Source organism: Gekko japonicus, unplaced genomic scaffold, assembly GCF_001447785.1.
Source record: "Gekko japonicus isolate JY-2015 unplaced genomic scaffold, Gekko_japonicus_V1.1 scaffold2938, whole genome shotgun sequence".
NCBI classification, from domain to species: Eukaryota; Metazoa; Chordata; class Lepidosauria; order Squamata; family Gekkonidae; genus Gekko; species Gekko japonicus.
The window spans coordinates 1-18,794 of NW_015170364.1; the positions used below are offsets into that span (position 1 = coordinate 1).

Consider the following 18,794-nt stretch of genomic DNA (forward strand, 5'->3'; position numbering starts at 1 on the left):
CCTTAAAAGATGCCTGCCATTTAAACCCCATCAAAAGCCCCAGCAAACATGCAAGCTTTGCAGTGCCTCATGAAGATCTCTGTAGTCTCTGTATTCAGTTGTCACTCTGAGAGAATTCCAGGCCCTACCCTGAGCTAGGTAATCCTAGGCTGAAAGAAAATGACAGGCCAGGTGCTGAGTTTCTTAGTGAACGGAGATTTGAACCTGGGTCTCCCCAAACCTAGACCAGCACTCTAACCAGTATGCAACTATGTTGTGGACCATTCTAAAGGGTAGCTCAAAACATGCAGATCCATTTTTTAAAAACTGTTTACTTCATGGGAATTCATCCTAGTAGCTAGGTACTGCTGAATTAATGTATAGAAGCAAACTGTCTATGAGTGCCTAAGAATAATGAGTTGCTGTGGTAATAGTGATTACCTCCTCCATCTAGTGGTCACATGTAGAATGCGCACAACATTGTTTGGACGAAAGTACCAAGGTTTATGTCATTCATTAGAATTGCTGCCTTATCAGCCAGGCAGAAATCGGGCTTTAGCCAGACATAAGTCTCAGCTTTAGTCATTTCCCTGGAGAATAGTTCATGCTGTCCAATCTTTCCAGTAAAGAGTTTAACATTTTCCATACAACTGAGCTCTTCCCATCTGTGTTTACAACTGGAAAGTTCTGAAGTAGATAGTGGTTTCTTATGCTGTTCATGATGGGGAAAAATGCCTCTCTCTCTGATACAGGACGCACATTGGGCTCAGGGGCTTTTGGGCGAGTGGTGGAAGCCATAGCCCATGGTATGAGTCACACACAGTCCACGATGAGGGTTGCTGTGAAAATGCTCAAGTGTAAGTTTGAAGTCTTCTCTTTCTCCCACAGTGCATCCACATTCAGATGTTTTCTCAGTCATCCCACATATCCTCCCTTTCAGATTCTGCTTTTTAAAAAACAATATGTTTATATCCATCACAGGATTTAGCATGTTAAGCAAAATGTTTGCACAAAGGAAAAATGAAAGGTCAGCTACAGTAACCTTTTCAGTAACATGCACTTGTTCATAAATAAGATAACTATTTAGTTATGTGTGATTTTTCATACAAGACAGCTATACATGTTGCACTCTACAGTGTGGAATGCTCTCACTTGGAAATGTTTTTAGGTGGTGGCTCCTTGGGGAGTAATCCAGTGTATGGATGTTAGGTAGGTAGTAGTTACTTATGTAACTACTAATAGACTCCTTTTCTGAGATTAATACTACCCTCAAAGCCATGAATCTGTCCAGCTTCCTCCCTTTTCTTGTACTTCAAAATGTTCTTGTTCTGCATTTCATCGTTTGATTCATCCATGTTGCAGCTACTGCCAGAAGCAGCGAGAAGCAAGCACTGATGTCGGAACTGAAGATCATGAGTCATCTTGGGCCTCATCTGAACATTGTCAACTTGCTTGGAGCCTGCACCAAAGGAGGTACTGGTTTCATTGCATTCTCTTTACTAGGCAATACCTCTGTGTACTTTCTTGATTCCTGCTCTTGCTGCACACAACCATTTCTAACCTTGCATAGAGTTCATGGGCTCTTTTTGTAGCAGGAACTCCTTTGCATATTAGGCGACACCCCCCCTAATGTAGCCAATCCTCCAAGAGTTTACAGAGCTCTTCTTACAGGGGCTACGGTAAGCTCTTGGAGGATTGGCTACATTAGGGGTGTGTCGCCTAATATGCAAAGGAGTTCCTGCTACAAAAAGAGCCCTCACTATGGCTGAAAATCAAACTGCCTTTTGGCAGCAAGAGGGAAAGTCTGCCATAACTTTTTGCTCCATAAGTTAATGTACCATTCCTGTTTATTCACGTGGTTGTTTCCTAAGTAGGAAGACAACCTGCCAGCTCTCTGAACTTCTCTTGCAGAAATGAGAAAACTATCCTGCTCTGTCCACCAGTATATTCCAAACAGCCCGTCAGAATGACAGCTCCCTCCTATCACCCGTTTATAGAACCATTTTACTTTAATGACTACATCATTTTCAAAACCACAGTTTCCTTTCCCAAGCTTGCAGCATTGAAGTGTCTCACAAGAGGAAAGATTCAGATTTCTGTGGAGGGATGGTGGTGTGGAAGCAATGTTATTCCCCAGAGACAATGCATAGTCCGTGCATATTTTATTCCTGTTGTGGTTTTATGACTGCGGAGGTGTGAGGACTGACAGAGAAGAGAAATCACAGTTCCTTGCTGCTGACTGTGTCTCTGGCTGCCAGCCCTCTCCTGATATATTTCTATCTCTTCTTCTTCACTTCTGTTTCCCTGTCCCTTATCTTCACCTCCTCCTCTGATGGTACCGGTGGCCGGCACTACTGCCACAACACTGGCCATTGTTTTGGGTTGCTATGGCAACTCATAATGCTACATAATCTCATATCTGTAGACTATGGGTTGGACCCAGCAATCCACTCAAACAAAGATAGCAGATCTTTCTTGCTTTTCCCTCCAGCAGTCCTTCCTGGCCCCACAGAATTTCATTCCTGAAGCTGTGAGACCTACATGGAGAAATAGCCATGAATGTCACTGGGTGCAGTGAGGAGTCGGAAGAAGGTGACATCATTCCCTTTCCTGTCAATGCAGTTCTGCTTACAGAAGAGGGTGATATCATCCCCTTCCCCCTCTTTACTATAGCCCACTGACCCATGTAGCTATTACTGCATGTGTGTCCAACAGCACTGCACAAAGGTGTTCAAAGGGACTGCTGGGGAAGATCCACAACTATCAGTGCTTTCTGCTGATGCTCCCATCTACTGTTTTATGTTGTTGTTTTTTTACTTTTAATATTTTATTTTGAGATTCACCCCAAATTATTTTTTGAACAAACTGGATTTCTCTGGGGGTCCCCCAACTTTGCACTACTATTGTTGGAAGCGGGTTTGGCCTCCAGATGTACTCTTTTACAAATAGAAGAATCCATTTATCATGATATATATGTGGCAGAGATAAACTTGACAACAGTATTACTTAACAGCAATGTTAAAATTGGTTTTAATAATGAGAACTGAGGACACAGGGAGACAAAACAAACAATGTAGTTTGTCAGTTCCTATAAAGGAATGTAAACATATGGACTCAGAGACCTCATTATTAGTGAATTGGTAACCCTGTGTCTGGGCTGTACCACTTCAGACTGATTACCTCAGCGTAGAAAACTAGAATGTCAGGGGATGAGGTTCTTCCCTAGCTTTCTTTCTGACATGCTAGTTGCCTACCTACAGGGAATTTGTTCCCCTATTAGAAGAGCATTCATTCATTTTAGTCCCCACTTGCAGTGCAATTGACTGTAAATTAAAACTAGACCATGTGATAGGCAGGGAAACCTGTTTTCAGATGCCACTGATTAGAGCTGATACTCTTTTCTACAGGCCCTATCTATATCATAACGGAGTACTGCCGCTATGGAGACCTGGTGGACTACCTACACAGGAACAAGCATACTTTCCTACAGTACTGCAGTGAAAAAGCCAAGCAGGAAGTGGAGGTGTATGGGAATGCCCTCAATGAGGACAGGGTGCAGAGGTACTTGTGCATTAACATCCTCCTCTTGATAATGCACATCTTACCATTATTCAAATATGCCCTTTCTGGTACATTCAAACAGAAACAAGACAGAAACTTCAGCTCAGAGCTCGGATTTTCCTAGTATACTTTTCAGTTCTACTTAGCTATTGCTTGCCTTTACCTCGATGGCCCACACTCACCCAGTCTCATCAGAAGCTAACCATGGTCAGTCCTGGTTAATGCTTGGAAGTCCAGGGTTGTTACGCAGAGGCAGCCAATGACAAATCACCTCTGATAGTCTCTTGCCTTGAAAACCCTGTGTGGTCTCCATAAGTTGACTGTGACTTGATAGCAAAACATACAAACAAAAAATCTAAGGCTGGATGACTCTTTTGATATCTGTATGAAAATATCAGTATCTAGATCCAACAGTACTACCTTGGCTTTGTTGTTTTTCTTACTTTTCTCAAAAATGATTCACACAATCATAACTTTTCCTGATCGTGAGTTGATATTTGTAATCATCACAAGGTATGGAATCCACAGAACAAATCCACGTGAGTACCCCACAGATGAACCCTCTCATAGATTGCCCCTCTGCATTGTGGTTACCTGTGTTGGAAGCTGGAAGTAAAAGTAAACAAGTAAATCCCACTCCAGAGATGCTTGCATGATGCAAGGAAACCATCCAAATAGTTAGTGCAAACAGGAGATGTATGTTTTGGAGAATGGCAAAATCAGACCACCACTACCAAAAATACCCCTGATATCATTAGTCAGTTCTAACATTAAGGAAAATTATTTCCTGATTCCAGATATGATTCCTCTTAGAACTTCTAGGCGATGCAGTAATGATCTACAGAGCATTTCCAAAAGAAACCTTCCTTGGCTGTTTTGCACAAGCCCATTCCATTCAATCCTGTGTCAAGTACTCCAAATGAAAGTGACCCTTGCAGTTTCCTCATGGTGCGGATCTTGTTTTTAATCTGTTACATGCCTATCAGAAAGAAAGTACTGTTGTCATTCTTTTCATGCAGTTTGTCCTTATTTTGCCAGAAAGCTGACAAAAGTCAAATTAGGAGACTGTGTTTCCAAAAGCTACCTGCATGGATTTACACATTTAAGTGTGTGCACTTTGGGGGTAGGATTAGGGCTGCTCATGAAAAGTAGCAATTCGATCCTTTTATAGCAATAAGGAGTTTGTGTTTTATTTGTTTATTTTTGTGATTTGTAGTTTACCTTTCTCAAAAGTGGGAAGTACAATTTCCTTCAAGAATTCAATCTTCCCATCCAGCATTACCTCTGTCTTATCAGGGTTCAATTTCTATTTGTTCACTTCTAGCTATTTGACCATAGCGGTCAAACAGTGGCTCAAGACCTAGGGAACTCCACAGGACAAATGCCACACTGATGATAACTGTCTCCGACATCCCTTTGAATGAGTTCACAAGAAATTATATAAACCAATACAAAGCACCTCCCCCGATACCGACTTCTGCCTTCAAACATTTTAACAAGATCACTATTGTCTCTTGTATCAAGGCAGCAAATAACTCCAGTAGGAGCCACTAAGAGGCATAGCCTTTGTCTACGTTCAGACAGAGATCTTTGACTACAACCACTAGCACCGTCTCTGTCCCATAGCCTGGCCTGAAGCAAGACTGAAAAGGGTCCAGAGCACATGAGTTATCCAAGAATGGAGCTGTTCACTGCTGCTGTCTCAGTTACCTTGCACAGAAAGACTGAATTTTAAAGCTGCCTAGGCTGATTTTATTTTAAAGCTGCCTAGGCTAATAACAATCACTACATCTTGTGGCAGTGAATAACATATATTAATTATGCACAGCATGAAGAAGTACTTTCATCTATCCTTAATCTACTGCCAGTCGTTTTCGTTGGGTGATCCTGAGTTCTATCATTATGGAAGAGGAAGAAAACATCCTCTATAGTCACTTTCTCCATATCAAGTGTAATTTTATAGATCTCATCAAGTGTAATTTTATAACCTCCATGTTGTTCCATCTTAGCCATCATTTTTCCAAATTAAAATAAACATCATATCATCACATAACAGTAACAACAATGGCAATCAGCTCTGATCTGACTTTTGATTTCCTTTCATATTGTTTTGGCTAATTTGTTTTATTCCCTCTGTCATCATTACTTAGTATCACTTCCCTACATCTCCATCATGTTGCACGGCAGTTGTCAGATACTAATCAGTTTTTTGTATTGCTAGACAAAAGGTCCAAGTGGACAATGTACAATATCTTTTGCATGATCTTCAAAGATAAAAGAGAAACACTATTAAAGGGTCATTCATTATGTTTCTAAGCAGAACAAAGTTTGAGTCCAGTGGCACCTTTAAGACCAACAAAGTTTTATTCTGGATATAAGCTTTTGTGTGCACGAACGCTTCCCATAATAAGACTGTTGTTGGTCTTAAAGGTGCTACCGGACTCATGCCTCCCATAATAAGACTTTGTTGGTCTTAAAGGTGCTACTGGACTCAAATTTTGTTCTCCTGCTTCAGACCAACATGGCTACCCACCTGAACCTATGTTTCTAAGCATTATGCTGGTGTGTAACTACCCATGTCAACCTGAGATCAATATTTTCTGAGAATTTAGCTGAAATGTTTATTTTTAAGCTCCTGTGAGTGTATGCACAGGCTATTGCCTACATCTAGATTGCTGAAAATAAGCTTTTAAAATAGACTAGTTTATGCACTTCTGCTATATGGCCATTTTGATACAAAACTGACCGCTGATATGTGCAAACACCCTATTCCCACACTTATACTGGGATCAGCACACACAGCTCTGATTCAAGCAGGTGCTTACATATAGCTGTACAGCTATATATTTGAAACCGTGCATCAGTAGATTCACTTGCACTGTACTTTTTGTTTGTCTCTAATTGTATCTGCCTTTGGGCACTGTAAACCAAGACACTGTAAACCTTTCTTGTTTACATGAAGCCCGTTTGTCATAGCTCTGTACAAATGGGACAAATGCGTAGTCTGAATCATCTTTCCCCCTCTTTGCAGCCATACTTCCTTATCTGTAGAAAGTGATGGGGGCTACATGGACATGAGTAAGGATGAGTCACTGGATTATGTGCCTATGTCAAACATGAAGGGTGAAATCAAGTATGTGGACATTGATTCCTCCAATTATGGTGCTACCTATGAGCTGGACAGTTATTCTCCATCAGGTAAGGAAAGCCAGAAGGAAACAGCAGGTATGAATGTCTGGTCATAACATTGGTTTCATTGCACAGAGGAGAAAATCTTTTTATATTATCTTATGATGTTACTTCTAATGATATTCCTCCTTTGATTTAGTGTTCTCCTTAGTTTTATCATTCTAGCAAGGTCTGTAGGATTGGAGATAGGGCATAGACCAGTTTATGTCTACCAAATGTATTCAGATTTCGACAAATAAGCATTATTTGTGTCTTTGTTCCAGCTCCTGAAAAGGTGACTTTGATAAATGAGTCTCCCCTCCTCAGCTACACAGACCTTATTGGATTTAGCTTCCAAGTGGCCAATGGAATGGAGTTCTTAGCATCCAAAAATGTGAGTATGTGTGTGTCCAGAATTGTATATCATATAAGGATGATTGGCTTCAAAGAAGCAGAAGTTGTTTGTTTTATGTGTGTGTTTGTACAGCAAGACAGAAACGGAAACAGGAGGCAGCAAATTAATTAAGCATAGGTGGACTTTTGATTTATGTGTTATTACACACTCAAGTTATTGCCCCCTTTTAGACATGACTACATCCCTTTTCCTCAGAACAGATTAAGCAATATTTATACAGCCACCCCAGTGAGCAGGCCAGCACCAAAGCATTCAATAGAGCTGGACTATATATCATTGCATTATAATAAGTTCTCCTGCTGTTTATGGCAGACTGGATTTCAATCATGCAATGTTCAGTTTCTCTTTCAAGAAGTTTTAGATTCCCTCATAGCTAATGTCGGGAAGCTGCAAAAATCTCTAAGTTTTAATGGGACAATGATATTGTCATGGCATAAAAATGCAGCCACTAGCATTGTTCCTAGAAGTGGAAGGTTGAGGGAGTATCTATCCCTGTTCTGTAGCAGAAAGTATTCTTCATGTACAACTCTGTGTATTGGGTGCTTTTGAATAATACAAAACCTGTGTCATGAAGAGCAAGATCCTTGGGGCTAGTATTTATTATTCAAATCAACAGATTTGCATTTAGTTTGCATAGTTTATTTTGGTTCTATAGTCATTAGGGCAAGAAGACACTGAAGCCCCACTTCCTGGCCATGACAAATAATGCTCTGCTCCCTCTGTGGCTGTTGCGTTTTCACCAGACAATGCCCATCAGTTGCAAGACTATCATCAAAGTAGTTACATTTTAAGGCTTAGAGATTTCCCTGTTGTTGTTTTTTTGTGTGTGATGATGAATTCCGTATCCAGGACAAATTAATACGGCTTCTCTAAGACATTCTAGAAGAGCAATCCTAAATGGGTTATATCCTCCTACGTTTTCCTGAAAATATATAGCTCTGTTTAGGATTGTACAGTGAATTGTTGTTAAAGCTGAATTATGTGGTAGTGTTTGTTGCCATAAACTAATCTACTTGGTGGTTAGATACATTCATTAACCCTGGGGCATTCCAGTGATATTGTCCTTCTCGTTCATAACTGATAAGGAAAAGAGGAAGACCCAGCATGAAATAAATAGATTGACTCAATAAAAGAATCCACGGCCTTCAGTTGGCAAGACCTGAGCAAGGCTGTTGATGATAGGACATTCTGGAGGACATTAATTCATAGGATCACCATAAGTTGGAAGTGACAATAGCGTATAACAGACACGGAAAATGTTTCTCAAAATACTTTTTCTCAGTGTGGGAAAAGGAAACATAATTAAAGTGGTGCAAGCTTGTGCAGACAAACTTACCACCAATGGTTACCGTACAATAGGAACTTGGTAATGATTATGGTTATGTTACAGAGTATATACCACAAGATACAGATGTTTTGAAACTCAGCATTATTCGCTTGATAACTGGTGGCTGTTTGGGGGGGGGCTGCTATTGGTGCTATTGGTGCAGGGAAACCCAGAAGTTATGTCAGGCCCTTCTAGGAATCACTGGAACATATTCCTAGAGAGGCATGGCAACACTTTCCCTGGAATGCTAAAATAATTATACTATCATGCCAATGGCGTTTGTTTGTTTGTTTTTATTTAATTTTCCTCCTGCTGGTCTCTGGAGCAGCAGCAGGCAACAGGAGCTGGGGTTGGAGATTTCTCGCCCCCAGCAGGTACCTGGCATCCCTACAGTGCAAGTAATGGGGGAAACTTGTAAGAATAAAATGGAGGTGAGGAGAATGATGTAAGCTGTTTTGAATCCTATTGGGGAGAAAGGCATAAAGGAATGTATCAATGAAGTATAAGGTATAAATGAAATAAATAATAATAAATCTTCTAACAACCTCGTAACAAACCTTATGCATATTGCATATGGGGTATATTTCTACTCTAAAGTAACTAGGAGTAGCAATATTCCCACAAGAACAAAAATGTTTCATGGTGGCAGATATCACTGTGTCCCAACGTCCCAGAGCTTGAAAATATACTTTGACATGAGGGAGAAAGTTTCTTTTGTGTAGATCCACCCCTCCTCTTTAGCATATTAAATAACTCAAACCAGTATAGTTTCTTTACAAACTATACCTTAAAAAAAGAAAGAAACAACAAAAACTATGTTTGGAACTAAAAATCTTGGGCAACTAACAAAACTTTGATTGGTTTTAAAGAAAAACATCTAAAATTAATAATTTAGCATTTTTGCATCTTGGGATATTTGAAGATCTCACAAATCTCTCTCTCTCATTGATGAGGTAAATATTCTCTGTGGGTGCGTTCAGTCAGCTCTTTAGATCTGCGCGAGGCACGGGTGCCTCATGGATTTAAATGTAATGTCCAGACATCAACATCTAGGAAACGTCCGTCTTCCGTGAGCATCCTGTTTTGCCGCGCCTTGGAGTCGTACTAAAAAGATACTACTTTAAATCTGGAGTTTTCAGTTCCAACGGGCCACTCGCAGACTTTCCCCGTCTGATCGTTCCAGCGCGCAATTAAAAACGGCACCCGTTCAGGATGGTCTGATGTCAGACCATCCCTGAACAGATGCCATTTTAAAAAAATCTTGATTCTGCGCATGCGTGGATAAACAAGGCCATAATAGCATGCCTATGTGCATGTGCAAAAAGTTTTTTTAAAAAAGAAAGCCATCGCGCGTGCCTCCTTCAGTGGACGCCGTCTTGACAATCCACAGTGGAAGCAGCACGCGGTAAGGCGATTCCCCCGGGGGATGTCTGGTCGTGCGAGGATGGATTTAAAAGATGGGGATCAAATTTGAGATGGCATAATGGTAGGATTAGCTATCCTTCTGAATGCACCCCACGTTATCAGGAAGGGTCATCAGGTTGTCATAAACTGTTCAGAGCATTTAAAGTATTTCCTTGGATCAATGTTTACTTTAAAAACTCATGGGATATTTTTACCCCAAAATACAGATCTATTTGCACCCCAGGTTGTTTTCTATATACAGAAAGCAAACTGTAGCTGATTGTACTTTGGGGACATTGTTTACTACTGTACAGGTGACAATGTCCTAAGAGGACAAAGTTGTACAGCCATTTCTCTACATGCTCTGCTAAAGATATAACCAGGGTAGAAAAAGAAAACATTGAAAAAATAAAATCCTCTTGAACAGTGAGCCATTGCAGAGAGAGAAACGAGGTCTTGTACTCCCTGGCCACGTTGAAATATGAGTTATTTTTACAAATCATTTGAAAACTATTCTAAAACTATTTTTGAGCAATAAATATCTGGTACAGTTACACCGAAACATGTCCATGATTTCTGCAACAGTACTTATTTTATTGTTTATATCCTGCTTTGCTCTTTAGTGGGGACACAAAGCAGCTTATCACATTGTTCTCTCCTCCTCCATTTTAGCCTCACAGCAACAACCCTGTGAAGTAGGTTAGGCTGAGAATGTGACGGGTCCCAGATCATCCAGCAAGCTTCTGAAGCAAAGCGGGGACTTGAACCTGGTTTTCTCAGTGTCTTTGTCTAAGGCTGTGATCAAACAGGCTATTTCACCCAGTTTTGTTGCTTCTTCCTTACGGATTAAAAATGATCATTCAGACAGTGAGATCTGTCTCCCATTCTGCTGTCACTGGCAGCCTGTACTCACAGCTGACTTTCCCAACACCAGAAAAAAGCAGAGCTTTACGGATTGAACAGGTCTCACCATACAGTTCCTGGTGTCCGAACTTTCTCTTGCGAAATCAACCCATTTGGGAAGCTAGAGAGCACACTTGCGTCAGTCCCATGTGTTTCTCTTTTTAAAACCTTTTAAAACAGCCATTTAAAAAATTCATTTAGTGGTATATGTGTAAGCACATCTTTGCCCCATGTGTTTCTCTTTTTAAAACCTTTTAAAACATTCCAAAGAAAGACACCTATGTGTTTCAACTGTTTTCTGCCTACAGCTTTGCAGCACACGTGGTTGGGAAAGGGGTTAATTGAAAAGATGTGATTTTTCCAGAGATGGTCTTTTCCAGAGATGGGGGGGGGAGGCAATCTGAGAACAATGCCATGACTCCATCTTCTCTCCAAGCTTTTAAATAAAAACGTCAGCACACAGGACACAGGATGAGGCTTTTCTATTATTCTCTCCCTCTGGCTTTGAAACTTTTGAAACAGTTTTTAAAAGCACAGTTTTAAAAAACACTGCCCTCACAGCCACACTACAAATCCCAGCAGCTTCATCCTGCAGTCCCATTGACCACCTGCTGCTACTTCTCATGTGTGCTTATGTGCATGCTCAAGGACAAATAATAAAGAAAAGCTCCTACACTGTGACTGCCATCTAATCGGTCCTCCACGGGGTGGGTGAGTGCGGGGTGAAGCAGGTTAAGGATGGGATGTCTGATCAAATTTCTCTGTCACCAAAAAAAGAGAGAGAAATTTGAAGTGGGGGCCGATGTTGCTAACCCTGTCGTGTGACCACAGCCTAACACTCTGACCATGCTACCCTGTCATCTCCTAGGGCCTTGTTGAAGATTTTGCAGGCTGGAGTGCTACAAAAACTTGCTAAACTTAGTATCGTAGAATAAAGGGGAAATGAATGTGTATACACTAGGCAACTGACTATAGCACTGCCATAGCAGCTTTTTAATAGCATTTCTACATGTCTGTAAAGCTATTGTCTGTACAGGCCCCCAGTGCTCTCATTACTTTTTCACACAGATTCCCCTTGGTGCTGCTTTGGTTTGAGGAAGTTGGCTGCTGTTCTATTGTCAGTTGTTTGAGTGATAAACAATCGTATGCACGCACAGTGTGATACAACATGTCTCTTCCCTGTCTTACAGTGCGTGCATCGGGACCTGGCTGCAAGAAATGTGCTGATCTGTGAGGGGAAGTTGGTAAAGATCTGTGACTTTGGCCTAGCTAGAGATATCATGCGGGATTCAAATTACATCTCCAAAGGCAATGTAAGTAGTAAGATCACCTGGCCTCCATTGGGTGTAACTTTGCCTACACAGGAAGAGTGGCAGGGATGGAATTATGTGTGCTGCATTTGGGAACAGGAACTGGTTTCGTCTCTACCCCCTATACATCAAGGATAAGCCAAGTTTCCACAAATAGGGGATTTAAACTTAAATCTTGAAAAATACTCAAAGATTTGTTGTATGTGGCCTGCACTCAATGAGAGAAACATGAATGCTACCCTCCTAGTTCCTTCTGAGCATGCTCAAAGTAGAAACTGTCCATGCTCAGAAGAATGCATAATAACAACAACACCTTCTTTACCTGGCTCCTTAGATCTTTAGTCAGTCTTAAACTAAGTAAGCTGATCAGTAGAATGAAACTATCCATAAGACGTCCAGTAAAAGAGTTCCATCAGATATAACTCTTAACGTGTGATTTTGCATGTCATAATATAGTGTGGTAAGTTCTAAACAACAGCCTAATTACTCACAGTCACTGAAAGGGATTTTTGATCTGGTGTGAATAGCTTAGTTACCTCAGTGAGGGAGAGAACAATTGTTCTGTTTTGTGGGTATTTGGAAGTCCTACATCTGCAGGTGGGACCCTTAGAATGCTCTAAAAGACCAGGGGTGTATGGGTGAAGAGGCTGAGGAAGTGCTTTCTGCTGTGTTCATTGCTGACTGTCCAGAAATAATGAGCATGCAGGAGCCTCTTTTACTGGAAAGTTGTGTGGTTACTTGGCCTTGTTTTTATTCAGTATCTTTCAAATGTCCTTCTAATTCCCCCTTAACCCTTTTTGCCTTTTTAAAAGAAGTGAAGTAAGTGGTAAGAAAATTCCCAAGTTGGACTTCATAAGTCTAGTCTTGCTTGATGGTTTACAAATGGGCAAGGACCATTGCATACATTGCCAGAGACTTATTTTTAAACTTGTGAGTTTCAAGCACAGCATCTTATTATGTGGGGAAGTTTTTTTCAAATTATATATGATATGGCCCAACAAAGCATGCAGGTGGAAATACTGGGCCCTAGGGATTACTTAAAAGTGGGGGGTGTACTATCACCCACCTGATCAAACCCTTGAAGCTGATCTTGAGATGAAGAAGGAAATAAGGGAGGTGACTAAATCAGATAATGTTATTATACTGGGAGACTTCAACTGCCCTCACATTGACTGGGTAAATATATGCTCAAGTCATGCTGTAGAAATGAGTTTCCTAAACATCATAAATGACTGTGCACTGGAACAGTTGGTCACAGAGCCAACCAGGGGGGTAGTGATCTTGGACTTGGTTCTGAGCAGGTCTCAAGACCTGGAGATGAATGTAGAGATTGTTACGCCAATTGGGAATAGTGAACAAATGCTATTCAGTTCAACATTCAGGTCAATGGAAAGTTACCCCTAAAATCCAAAACTGAAATATTTGATTTCAAAAGAGGGAACTTTACAAAAATGAGGGGAATACTAAAAAGGAAGCTGAAGGGGAAACACAAAAGAGTCAAATCCCTAGAGGATGCTTGGAAGCTATTTAAAATCACAGTAATGGAAGCCCAAATAGAATGCATTCCACAGGTGAAGAATGGCACTGCAAATTGAAAAGAAGGCCTGCGTGGTTAACAACGCAAGTCAAAGAAGCTAAGAGGCTTCTTTTTTAAAAATGGAAGGTTTGCCCTGATGAATTGAACAGGAGGGACCACAGGCTCTGGCAAAAGAAATGTAGGTCAATAATTGGTCATACAAAAAGAGATTTTGAGGAGCAGGTTGCTAAAAGCATAAAGAAAAACAATAAACATTAAAAAAATATATCCAGAGCAGGAAACCAGCTAGAGAAGTAATAGGGCCTTTGGATGACAAAGGAATAAAGAGATTGCTAAAGGAAGATGGGAAGATGGCCAAGAAGCTCAATGACTTTTTTGCTTCTGTGTTCACGAGTGAAAGTGTGGGTCATGTACGTATGCCACAGGTCCTATTTTCAGGAAGGGAGGCTGAAAAACTGAGCCAAATTGAGGTGATGAAAGGTGACATTCTAGACCTCCTGGGGAAATTAAAAACAGATACGTCTCCAGGTCCTGATGGCATACATGCAATAGTCCCTAAGGAACTCACATGTGAGATTGTTGATCTACTAACCTGTATATTTAACTTATCACTAAATTCAGCCTCTATAACAGAAGACTGGAGAGTAGCAAATGTGACACCAATTTTTAAAAGGGGATCCAGAGGGGAACCAGGAAATTACAGGCCAGTCAGCCTAATGTCTGTCCCAGGCAAATTAGTAGAAACTGTCATCAAAGATAGGATTAGGGTGGGTAGCCATGTTGGTCTAAAGCAACAGAACAAAGTTTGAGTCCAGTGGCACCTTTAAGACCAACAAAATTTAATTCTGGGTATAAGCTTTCGTGTTCATGTACATTTGTTCTGATACAATTGTTAGGCACATAGAGGGACAAAGCCTGCTGAGGGAAAATCAGCATGGCTTCTGCAAAGGGATGTCCTGCCTCACTTTTGGAGTTCTTTGAGAAAGTGAACAAGCATGTAGACAATGGTGATCCAGTAGACATTGTATACCTGGACTTTCAAAAGACTTTTGACAAGGTACCTGACCAAAGACTCCTGAGTAAACCTAGCAGTCATGGGATAAGATCATGGGTTCTATTATGGATTAAAAAATGGTTAAGTGACAGGAAGCAAAGAGTAGGAATCAACGGACAGTTCTCACAATGGAGGGAAGTAAGCAGCAGGGTCCCACAAGAATCGGTACTGGGGCTGGTACCATTTAATTTATTCATAAATAATCTGGAACTGGGGCTGAGTAATGTGGTGATGGCCAAGTTTGTAGATGACACAAAATCAGGATGGTGAAAACCAAGGCTGATGGGGTCTGAACCTGCTGAGACTGAGAGGAAAAAAGATCTTGGGGTCGTAGTAGATAGCTCAATGAAAGTGTCGATCCAGTGTACTGCAGTGATGGGGGGGGGGGAAAGGCAAACTATGTTAGGGATTATTAGGAAAGGGACTGAGAATAAAACAGCCAGAATTGTAATGCCCCTGTATAGATCTATGGTGTGGCCTCATTTGGAATACTGTGTATATAGTTCTGGCCACCATATCTCAAAAAGGATATTGCACAGCTGGAAAAAGTACAGTTTAGAAAAGTACAGTTTAGAAAAGTACAGTTTAGAAAAGAGATAGTTTAGAAAAGTACAGTTTAGAAAAGAGACAACCAAAGGGGGACATGGTAGAGGTTTATAAAATTATGCATGGGGTGAAGGGAGTTGACAAAGTGAACTTTTTCTCTTTCTCCCAAAATACTAGAACTCAAGGGCATCCAATAAAGCTGATCGGCAGTAGGTTCAGGAGAGACAAAAGGAAATGCTACTTTACACAGAGAGTGATTAAAATGTGAAATTTGCTGCTGGAGGATGTAGTGATGGCCACAGAAACAAATAGCTTTAAAATGGGATTAGACAACTATAATACTGGAAGCTCAGATAAAGTGGATACCACAGGTTAGGAAAGGTACAAATAGGTATAAGAAAAGGCCTGCATGGTTAATGAACAAAGTAATGGAATCAGTAAAAGGTAAGAAGGATTCCTTTAAGCGGTGGAAAGCTAGTCCAAGTGTGGTGATTAATAGGGAGCACAGGCTTTGGCAAATAAAATGCAAGTCAGTGATCAGACAAGCAAAAAGGGACTATGAAGAACATATTGCAAAAAACATAAAGACGAGACCAACAATTAAAAAATTCTTCAAATACATTAGAAGCGGGAAAACGGCTAGGGAGGCAGTGGGGCCCTTGGATGACCAAAGGGTAAAAGGATTACTAAAGGATGGTAGAGAAATGGCAGAGAAGTTGAATGCATTTTTGCCTCTGTCTTCACTGTGGAAGCTGGGAGGCATCGAAAGACCTGAGTTGGATTGAAGTGATGAGAGAGGAGGTCCTACGACTGATGGACAAATTAAAAACTGATTCATCATCAGGGCCAAATGGCATACATCCAAGAGTTCTGAAAGAACTCAAATGTAGACTTTTAGATTGCCTGACAAAAATATGCAATTTATCACTAAAATCTGCCTTCATTCCTGAGGATTGGAAGGTAGCTAATGTAACCCCCATCTATCAAAGAGATTCCATGAAATTACAGGCCGGTCAGTTTAACGCTGATACCAGGTAAATTTGTGGAATCTGTTATTAGAAATACAATTAGTAGGCACATTGATTAACAAAAGGTATTGAGGAAGAATTTGCATAGATTCTGTAAGATCTAGTCTCACTAACCTTTTAGAGTTCTGTGAGGCGGTGAATAAACATGTGGACAAGGCTGATCCAGTAGATGTTGTTTACCTGAACTTCCAGAAAGCTTTTGATAAAGTTCCTCATCAAAGGCTCTTAAGTAAACTCAGCAGTCATGGAGTAAGAGGACAAATCCTCGTGTGGATTAAAAACTGGTTAATTAACAGGAAACAGAGAATGAGTATAAATGGGCAGTTTTCATAGTGGAAGGTGGTAAGCACTGGGGTACCTCAGGGCTCGGTACTAGGTACTTGGTACTCAGTGCTTTTTAACTTGTTAATTAATGATTTGGAGTTGGGAGTAAGCAGTGAAGTGGCTAAATTTGCAGATGACACGATGGCCCCTGCCACACGGGACGGCTGAAACGCGGCTACTCAGAGCCGCTCCAAACTTGAGACGCCGCGGCGGGATCCCACGGATCCCCTGAGCCGCGGCGCATCGCTCCCCGGCACGATCAGATGCCGGGGAGGAAAAGTCCGATGGGAGGGGGAGGCTGCCGAACTGCGCATGCTCGAGCATGCGCAGTATGGCCGGGGGCCGGGATGCGGCGGCGCAAGGATTTGGGACGGCTCAGGGACGGAGACGGCACGCTCCCCAGATGTTGAGGTGGGATCGCGCCCGTTTGCTCCGCCCCCCGGCCCAAATGGGCTCGTATGAATAGGGCTGATGTTGTTCAGAGCAGTAAGAACCAGGGAGGACTGTGAGGCGCTCCAGAGGGATCTGCCGAGGCTAGGTGTGTGGATGTCAATGTGGCAAATGAGGTTCAACGTGAACAAGTGCAAAGTAATGCACATTGGAGCCAAACATCCTAGCTATAATAATAAATTGATGGGGTCTGAGCTGGCAGTAACTGACCGGGAGAGAAATCTTGGACTTGTTGTAGACAACTCCCTAAAGATGCTGACTTAGTGTGTGACTGCCAGAAAAAAAGGCAAATGCTATGCTGGGGGTTATTAGGAAGGGGACTGAAAACAAATCAGCCAGTATCATAATGCCTCTGTATAAATCTATGGTGTGGCATCGTCCACCCCCATCCCCATGGCGGGAAATTGTCTCCTTACACAGAAAGGATCTCACTTGGCAGAAATTGTTGTTAGGGCAGTCCAAGAGGGAAGATGCACACAGGAGAGGGGGGAAGGTGACAGCATTCCTAATCTTAAAGGGCTTTTTGGAAGGTCTTCACTGTGTTCTTGGCAGGCACATTTTCATACATCATCTGAGCACAATCTGAGCCCTTTGAATACCCATTGCAAATTAGCAAGTCTGTGTACAGTTTTTATGTGGCAGCTCTTTGGACATTTGAGTGCCACTATGATGAGCGCCACACTCAGACCTAAGAAGGGTCAGTCTGAGCTAATACTTGGTTAGGAAACCAACAAGGAAGTCCAGGGTTGTGACTGAGAGGCAGGAGTGACAAGCCACTTCTGTTCGCCTCTTACCCTGAAAACCCTGTGGGGTTGCATAAGTCAGCTACAACCTGATGGCACTTTCCCATCATAACTACAAGTATAATCTTGCCCCAGTTTTTAAAAACCTTCATATAATTTGTTTGTTTTTTATCCCATGCTTTGAAATAACTCAGAGAAGCTTGCAATTTACAAAAATAAAAACCAAGCTTGCACAACAGTTAACAACATGTTATCAAATAAAACAACATGAGATTGCCTAAAAAAATCTACATGTCTCAATGACAGTTAAAATCCAAGCCTTCAGAAGAGGGGTTTCACACATATGCCTTCCAAAATACCAGGGAGGAGCCCATCTGGAAGCCCTGATGGAGAAAGGTCTCAAGTGAGCAGTAACACCTACAACATGTGGCAGCTACAGAGAGGACTTTATGGGGTAGAATTTTGGGGTTGACTGAAGCTGGCACATGGGTTCGTATAGGTTTGTATACAAGTTCATCTATAAGTTTTGGAGCCCCCTACAGTTATCATAAATTCTCGAATGCCTTCTTTGGACTATTTTGCCACAGACTTAATAGTTCAGAAGCTGAAACCCTTTAACCAAGTTCTCACTATGAATAATTTTTTAGGGCTGGAAACAGAATATATGTCTCTTGAGTTTTCCTTACTCTGTCACTCTTCCAGAAAAATAGGAATTGAAACTCTGGCCATTTGCAATCCTTCCGGGAAAGTATTTTTGATGCTGGTTATGCAACTAACCTCACTGAAGCTAGGGGGACAGTGAGGGAATCGGATCGCAGCATGCAAGCTGCCGAAGAAGGAGAGAAAATCAGAATCAGACTGGTTTAGTGTACGACAAATAAGACTGGGATGGGATGAGGAGACAAACACAGGAACTGAAAATAGCAAGAGTGGTATAGCTGTTCCTTTTTCATGGCTTCTTATTCGCATCAAGACTATATAAAGCAAAGATCCACAACAAAATGGGTTTCAACTTTCTCCTCATGTTCTTTTAAAATTTATCTCT

At 41.4% G+C, this 18,794-nt stretch overlaps 1 protein-coding gene across 1 annotated transcript in view; it reads left to right on the forward strand.

Moving 5' to 3' along the window:
• Positions 1–700: 700 nt before the first annotated feature.
• Positions 701–18,794, forward strand: part of PDGFRB (platelet derived growth factor receptor beta) — a 34,248-nt gene continuing 16,154 nt past the window's right edge. The window contains exons 1-6 of the mRNA XM_015418226.1: positions 701–836; positions 1,342–1,452; positions 3,387–3,540; positions 6,572–6,738; positions 6,993–7,102; positions 11,948–12,070. Coding sequence (XP_015273712.1) covers positions 701–836; positions 1,342–1,452; positions 3,387–3,540; positions 6,572–6,738; positions 6,993–7,102; positions 11,948–12,070 — 801 coding nt within the window. The remainder of the gene's footprint in view (positions 837–1,341; positions 1,453–3,386; positions 3,541–6,571; positions 6,739–6,992; positions 7,103–11,947; positions 12,071–18,794) is intronic.